The sequence below is a fragment of the Drosophila guanche genome, unplaced genomic scaffold (genome assembly GCF_900245975.1).
Source record: "Drosophila guanche unplaced genomic scaffold, DGUA_6, whole genome shotgun sequence".
Classification (NCBI taxonomy): Eukaryota; Metazoa; Arthropoda; class Insecta; order Diptera; family Drosophilidae; genus Drosophila; species Drosophila guanche.
In genome coordinates, this window is record NW_022995749.1 from 5,058,878 (window position 1) to 5,067,251 (window position 8,374).

At 39.3% G+C, this 8,374-nt stretch overlaps 2 protein-coding genes across 2 annotated transcripts; both read right to left on the bottom strand.

The window, feature by feature from the left end:
• Positions 1-3,298: 3,298 nt before the first annotated feature.
• On the bottom strand, positions 3,299-4,605 carry LOC117585045 (mitochondrial import receptor subunit TOM40-1). Its single transcript, XM_034274301.1, has 4 exons — positions 4,225-4,605; positions 3,831-4,156; positions 3,539-3,763; positions 3,299-3,479 (listed from the first exon to the last, which is right to left on the bottom strand). Exons 1-4 carry the CDS (start codon positions 4,519-4,521, stop codon positions 3,359-3,361), a joined length of 969 nt encoding a protein of 322 aa, XP_034130192.1. The 5' UTR covers positions 4,522-4,605; the 3' UTR covers positions 3,299-3,358.
• Positions 4,606-5,391: 786 nt separating this feature from the next.
• On the bottom strand, positions 5,392-6,444 carry LOC117585052 (allergen Tab y 5.0101-like). The gene is made up of 3 exons (XM_034274310.1): positions 6,276-6,444; positions 5,799-6,199; positions 5,392-5,739 (listed from the first exon to the last, which is right to left on the bottom strand). The coding sequence occupies exons 1-3, from the start codon at positions 6,417-6,419 to the stop codon at positions 5,454-5,456; spliced, it is 831 nt and encodes a 276-aa protein (XP_034130201.1). The 5' UTR covers positions 6,420-6,444; the 3' UTR covers positions 5,392-5,453.
• Positions 6,445-8,374: the final 1,930 nt, after the last annotated feature.

Below are 8,374 nucleotides of genomic sequence, written 5' to 3' on the forward strand. Positions count from 1 at the left end.
GAAAATGTAAGATTACCACTGACGGGACGGTTCGGTGTTAAAAGTTCACTCGCATCTCGCAATTAAATTAAAAGTTGGCCAATTTTATTACGATTTTATGACTTTCACTTCAATTTAAAGAAAGCAAAATACAAAATAAACGAAAAGGTGAGTGAAATTACCATCAGGTCGAGAGATATACTCCAGCTCCAGCTCCAGCTGTGTGCTTGTGGGCGTATGTCTGTGCTCATTACATGGCATTTGCTTTTAAGGTTTTCCTTTCTGTCTTAATGAAGTCCAGTAAAAAAGGTATACTGAGGATTTTTCAGGTGTTTTGGCTGGTAAAATCAAATGAATTACAAAGAGATTATGTTTTATGTATTTAAAATTCCGTTTTTAGTGCTAAGACACACTGTGAGAGAGCAAGAAATGCTTCTGCAGGATTCTAGTTCGCATTCTGAAGCAGAAATCCATTGCAAAAATTATACAAAAATCTATTGTACCTCTCTCTCACTGTAACTTACCAGCGAAGTCTGGATAATGCTTCAAAGAGCATTCAATCTTCGTACACAGCACAGTCTGCCTTTAGTCGGCCTTTTCTTCTCTTGTTTCCCACCAGCAGGTCCTTAATTTTTACTTTACCTTTCCTTTTGTTTGCTTTAATTTCCACTTTTGGCCTTCTTATCACGAGTAAATGAAAAGCCCCGAGTTGACCCGCATTTTAAAGCTGCTTAAAAGGCTGCTCGGCTCTGCTCTGCCCCGCATTGAAATGAATGAATATTTTGTCTTGCGGGGATCGACTAAAGGGGGATGAAGTGGGGTAAATTGGGCGGCAATTTGCGGGCAGGGCAGCAAACAAAAATTCATTAAAATTTTGCATATTTATAAAACTTGAGAGTGACCGGAGCCCGAGCCCGAGCCCGAGCCCCAACTCCACTACTTGTTGGCGCCTTGGGGCACTTTTTGTTGTTTAAAGCTCTTGCAACCAGTTCAGGGTCCAACAAAAAGATATATTTTTATTAACAGGAGAGAAGTATGATGAGCAGGGGAAGTAATTTAATAGAAACAAATACTTCTAACAAAGGCAATAATAAATAGGTTAAAATAAATAAAATAATTCACTGATACAATACAGAATATTGCCATTAAAGCTGTGAACTTTCCAGAGGGTATCTAAAGTTTCGTTACCTGAAAAAAATGTATGTCTGGCCATTCATGTTTATGCCTCGTAATGTGGCAAAGCTTAAGAGTTTGCTAGCCGAAAAGTATGCTGCAAAAACGAGAGAGCGAAAAAAACTTCCTACCCTCCCCCAGGCAGCCACTCGAGAGTTGGGTGGCTGACTGGCGAGTGGGTGGGAAAAGTTTTTAATATGCGGATAGCTTTAATTAAATATGTTTTCCACTCGGCGAACCCAAAAACGCAAAAGAAAAACAAAAGAAAAACAACAGCCCAACATTTTGTATGTGTTTGTTGCTTTTTTCGAGGTTTTCCGCATTTTTTCCCTGTACTCAAAACATAAACATAAATGTTGGCTGATGTGGGCAAGCAAACAAGTTTTTTTCCCCTTATTTTTTTGCTATTTATTTTCATCTTTTTCGTTTGCGTTTTTTCCTGCTTTTGCTATTTAAGCAGAAAAACTTCTTGCCCGAAGGATAATTTGTATGTTTATGTATATATTTTGTGCTGCTGCTGCTTCTTGTTTACGCAACTTGTTTTACTTTAGTCGCTTCTAATTTTGCTGTTGACTTACTTTTCCCTTGGTTTTTGGCATACATTTTCTTTTGTTTTGTTTTCTATGCATATTTATGCTTAAATGTGGGAAATGGCTTTATGATGGGAATCTATTTACAGCAGAAATTCTATCGGAATTTTAGTAAAATATTTTCGAGTAATTAAACATCAATAAATTCCTCAAATTTTGATTATTTTTGATAAAACCAAGCTCTAACAAATTTTGCAAGTAAAATGTCTTTAATTTGTGCCATCATATGTTATGGTGCTTGTAAGAGTAACTAAGAGACTGTTTAATCAACGAATTGTTCAAGTTTAAAGCAGGAAAATTACTCTTTCAACTTGTTCCTCCCTATTTTCCTCTACCATTCAGCGAGCTCTTTCCGTTTATTAATTCCATTCAACCCGAACCGAAACGCCTTTCCATATAATTTATTTAATATGAAATTTCTTTCTTTCTTTCAATTTTTTCCTTTGTTCTTTTTGCCTCTCCTTCCCATTGTTCGACGATGATTTTTCCGCCTACAAAGTGAAGTTTAAATAAACATAAAATGGGCGACGACACGTTCTGGGGAATATATCCTTTGCATATGCATGACTTCCCTCCTTTCCACCCCATTCCTCACACTGAAAGGACGAAAACAAAACAAACAAATTGACATGTCGGCGGCCGAGTTTCTTTATTTATTTTTGGATGCTGCTACCAAAAATTGTTGTAGAATTCATCGGATATGAAAATCTAATGATTTGTAAAGGCGTCGATAAGCGGCACAGAGTGGGGGTGGTGTGGTCGGTGCCCCAGGGCCTTGTTGAGAAAACTTTTACCCCCTTGTTGGAGGGAGGGGTGCAAAAAAAGGATTTGCAACATTTATTGAAATATTAATATTTACTCAACTCGTGTGTTGGAAACTTTTTGGGAGGGACACAGGACACACACAGCCATGTAAATTTAAAGGCAGAACAAATGTTTGTCCAAGAATTTTCCATTGGCCAAAGAAGGACCCAATCTGAGACCCTTTTTTTGGACAAACATCAATTGAAAGTTATGGCTGCTTGGGCTTTTGTGGTTACAGTTTTTAGTGGTTATGGAGTTTCCGATTTTTTATTTTAAATATAAAATAAATTCAATTCAAAAATCTACAGCTAACTTTCGCTTGGTTTATGGGTCATGTGTCAGTGGAGAACCATCTGTGTTCGCAGATTTTCCAACTCCATGCTGGATTAACAGCCATTATCTTTTTGTTGTAAAAGACTCTCTGCTCCAAATGGAGTGTAAATTTATTGTGTAAATTGTATTTATATAAGATTTATAGATGGCATACAGAAATGTGTGTGTGCGGTGTGTGTGGTGTGTGCTTCTTGAGAGCTGAGATTTCTGTTGGCATTAAAAAATATTTACAGTGTCTAGACTTTGCGGAGCATAAATCAAATGCATTCGAGTGGGGAAAAACTTATGCGTGTGTGTGTGTGTGTGTGTGCAACGTGTGGCAAACAAAAATTGAAGCCAGAAAAACTCAAAATAAAACTTTAATTTTTGGCATAAAGTTGAACTAGTTTTAATGTCTTTTGAACTACAAACTCGATTGGTAATTTGGTTAATTAAAATTTAAAATTTAAAAGAAATACATGTAAACAATACATAAAGAATTATTCGCTAGAGCGATAGCCACTCGGATCGACAACGAAACGCATGCCAAATGCAAAACGATCTGTCGGTACGCTCAAGACCACACTCAAGCCCATTTCTAGCGGAAAATTGCTGAGATATCTGTAAGGAAAAACATGACAGAGAGAAAGAAAAGAAAATTCCTGAACTCTGAAACCCACTTGGTCCACATAACGCCCACAGATGCATCCGAATCGATCATGCCATGCACGGCAGCATCCCAAAAGTTCCATTGATAGCCAATTGTGGCTATGGCCTTGTTTGTGATATAATTATAGGCCAACACATTGGCCATCTGTATCTGTGGATAGATGCGCTGCCAGTAGCTAATATCCACGCCATTACGCGACGCAGTGGCCGACAGAGCATAATTGTGATGCGAATAACTAAGAGGGAATAAGGACAGGGATTAACCTAGAATTAAATGCTCACTGGCAATGAAATATATCTTACCGCGCTGCTAAAGCATAGTCTGTGGATAGTTTCTGTGGCGCATTCCACTCCAATAGCATCTCGCCGCCCAGGGCCACATGTGTGGTGATGGCGCGCATCAAGGACAATGTACAGCGGCCGGTCTGCTTGCGAACACTATAGAAATTAGCAGACCAAGTGTCACAGGGGCGTGTCAATTCGACGGTCAGTTGACTGTCCACGGGCGTATTGTCCCTGCCCTTTTGCAGGGAGGCCTCCATGCGAAGGCACTCGAATGGGTAGTAGAGTATATTCAGATTGGCAGCTTGCGTTGAGGGATGTATATCACCAATAATTGTGGGTGTGCGCTAAGACAACACACACAGAGGAGAGGTAGGGAGTTATCTATGGGAAATGGAGAGGGTCTTCCACTTACCATGACATCATTTGTGAGGCGAAATGTATAGAGACCGCCAAAGCGAAAGCCCGCCGCCTTCATGTGACTCAACACCCATGAGGCTGTGACATACTTGTGCGGTGCCAGGCGATGCACATAGTCCAGTTCGAGGCCATCAAAAAATTTGGGCATCACTTGCTGTGCCAAGCTGTGAATACTTGCCACATTGCCGGGATTCTTTTTGGTGCAGGCACCGCGTACCCACTGAAAGCAGCGTGGAAAATTTATGCCAGATTTATCATGTTCATCATAAGGCGGACAACCTTTGCAAGACATGGCAATAGAAGATCAGAGAAATATCTAAAATCTGAACTGTAACGTTTGTAGAATTTGGTGGAGTTTTGATCTGTTTTGTTGCTGAGTTGGAGAGGATTGAATTTCGTTCTCCAATGGAAAAATGACAGGCCATGCAAATGCTACATATATTCGGTGTGATTTTGTGTGTTTCTGTGGAGTTTCTATGAAATATTTATGATATTCGGGGAATGGTTAAAGGGGAACCCAACCCACTCAAGTGAAAATATCATCAGCTGTCAATTGTCATTTTATGCGCCATTTCATATGGCTCCTCCAGCCGGTTGTGGTTTCTGTTTCTCTTCTTGGCACACCATTAGGCGCATTTCACACTTTTTACATTATTTATATGCGCTCCAACGTCCTTTTTGGTTTTTATTCCAACTGTCTGTCGTTCTGTCTTTCGGCGATGCCACTGTTGCTTCTGTTTCTGCTGCTCCGTTTCATGAAATATTTAAACATTAAGTCCAAGAGTCATGGCTTTTAAAGGATAAAGCGACGACAGCAACAACGACGACGACAAGGACGATAAAGATGATGATGATGATGATGCATGAAGACACGCTATACGCGTGTCCATTGAGGTTCTTTTTAGGGTTTGAGGCGATTTATAGTTGGAGCTGATTCCAGACGACAAATCATTGAATGGGCAAGATGCTGAATTGTAATTTAAATGAAATTTGTAAGAACGAAAATTTAAGATATAATATTGGAAGCTGTGTTGAAATTTAAAAAAAGAAATTGGTAAACTTTTCTTTTTGAAAATTGGCTCCCAGCTTTCGGCAATGCATAGAAAAATCTCTAAATACTCCATCTAAACGAAAATTAATCGGCAAAAATACTCAAAAATAATTCCAAATTATTATTCCATTGTCTTATTTATTTATTAATTATTTAAAGAACCAGAAGAATTTTCACATTGTATCAATGGGTTCTATGTGTAATGATAGATTTTTGACGGGCATATCATTGCCATAACGCTCTCCCTCAGCACACAGATTCTTGTACTGTTTATCCTGTCTGTAGCAGTCCTGTCCGGGCCTTAAGCTCCACTTGTAGATGGGTCGTTCGGGTATATTCATGGTGGCAAAGGAGCAGCAGAATAAAAAATACTTGTAGCCCGTGTACTGGAACGTTATGGCAGCACAACCAAAATGGGAATTCTTCTCATTGATCAGCAATGTGCTGCGCAAGGTATTACTATGCGGCAGAGTAGAGACAATGGATTAGGTCTTTTGATTTGTATTTCTTTTACTTACACTTTCGCATAGGAACTGGGCAATCGGAGTGTATCGGAACGCGGTATGCCAGTCACCTGACTGTGCCACGACTCCACCATGGACTTCATATGGGATAATTCGGGTATTACCGATTGGCCCAAGGGTCTGATCACCTCATCGCCCATACTGCCAATATAATAGAAGTATGGAGAATTCATGCATTGCTGAAAGCGTAAACGGCAATGGGTTAACTGGAGTTTGGCGAACCAGGCCAACTCCTCGGACCACACCATGCGGGCCATGCGACCGGCCACTGGTAGGTTTCGATATCCACCTCTGGCCACCTTATTTCGCACCGTATTGAACATGTCGTCGAGCGCTTTTTTGTACGGTTTCATTTCTATAAACTTTGAGCTATGATGGCAATCGTGGCTGAGGGTCTATCGAAATATATAATATGGAATATAATTTGGGTTTTCGATAACAGTTTTTAGCTTTTAAAGGTCCGAAACTCACTCCGTTGTTATGGCACGCTATATTATCGGTTTTGCAATACTTTGAGGTGCAATATCGATTATCCTTTTCTCGGCTTTTTCTACACTCAGCCAACGTGACAGTGGCTGCCAACAAAATTAGTAGTCTCTGCACACCGATCCTCATTCTGGCTGCGACTCTACAACGACTATGAAGCGTACACCTGAGGTGGCTGCAATTTATAGAAATTTTCTAAACTGAAAACTCGCCAAAGCTTTCAAACACTTGTGTATAAAGGCAGCACCCAAACAGCTGTTTTGCAACTTAATGGAATGCACTTGATATCGAATTGTGATTGTTTTTGCATGTGGGGATTGCCTTCCCATTCTTTGTTCTACTTTTGAGATTTCAAAATAATTGTGGGTAACTTAAGAACACATTTCTATGTTGATTTTTCTAAGAAATGTATTAAATATTTACAGATGGCTCGAAAGCTGTTCTATTGGCTGTGATTAGAGTGGTAGAAGAGCACCATAAAAACCCCTCAAATCGGTCTAGAATGGCATTATATTTTAATGATTTTAATTAAATGATTTGCTTTAGAATTTTGTCTGGAAAAATGTTGGGAAAAGTCAGTTAAGTTGAATTTAAAACTTTTTACATTTACATTTCACTTTTTTAATATCCATTTTCATTTTTTATTATTTTTTTTAGAATTGATTTTTTTATTAGATCTAAATTTCTTGCAACGTATACCTTTGACTCTAGCACTAATCTTCTATTAAAGTTTTGTTCTTTGTTAAAGAGGTTTTATTTTATTTAAGAACAAAAAACACGTTATACTCTCTCCAAGAAAGAGCATAAATTACAAATGGCAATGACGTTTTGCCAGATGTCTAAGCCGATTTCCACAGCTGTGGAGTTTTCATCAGAAAGCGAATGCAAAAATGTGTTTATTCAGCAGCTCAGTCCGCGGGCTTTGTGCGCTTGTGCTCCTCGAAATTCTAAGCCCCCCGCACCGTAAACTCACTCTCTCTCTCTCTCTTCGTCTCTCTTGTTTCAAGCCACACAGAAATCACCATTCTCTTTCGAGTTGCCAGCCTCAAACATCACTTATTTAGACGGCAGCACTTAGAGTTATCACCCAACCAGCAGCAGAAGCAGCAGAAGCAGCAGCAGAAAAAGGAAGAAGGAGTAGGAGAAGGAGAAGGAGGAGCAGCAGCTGGGCCTTCAAAGCCATTTGCTTTAATTTAATATGCTAAAATATAAGGGGGCGAGCGGATGGGGATGGGAAGAGGGAGCCGCCACCCGCATTCGTATTCGCAAATCAAAGCTCGCGAAGCGACCACAGACAGAACTTCTGCCGTAAAACCACATAAAGCTCAAAGGGAAAACAAATGGATTGGGTGCGGGGCAAAGAGGGTTTTCCCGATGGGTAGATGGAAATGGCAGATTAGACATGATAATCATAAGTAAACAAAGAAAAGTAACACGAAAAGAACTTGTTGAAGGCTAATAGGTGGGGTGGCAGATTACACTTCGCCCTAAAATGATTTCCCAATGAAAATGGAGAGCAACCAATGACTGAAAAAATCAATCAATATTTATGCGGAAATTCCACAACAAACTGTTGCACGGGGGTAAACAATGTTGACCCAGTTCTAAAAATGGTTTAAACCGGATCAACATTACAAAGTAATAAACAAACAAACACACGAAAAAAATTGAATTTTGAAGTGCAGTTGCATTTGCAGTTTTAAAGCCAATTGCAGGGCAAAGCTCGACTCTCCATTAACTTATGAGCCAAAAAAGTATTTTGGGAGGGATTGCAATCTCTCGTCCCAACGCAATGCAAATATTCAAATGAATATAAATTAAAATTGAAATATAAATGATACGATACAAATGGAAAACAAGGCAAGGAAAATAAAGGCAACATACAATTCAGAGAGAGAGAGAGCAAAAAGCTTGACAACATTTAAAATATTTACTGTCCTGTTTCGGGCCATTGTGGAAATTGTAAAACATCGAAGAGAAATGCACAAAAAATCAACAGGAAAACAAAAATAAATGGTGGGTAGACAAAACGAAGCTTTCGATACCCTTTAAATGTGATTGCCAAAGATATAAATTCCACTATA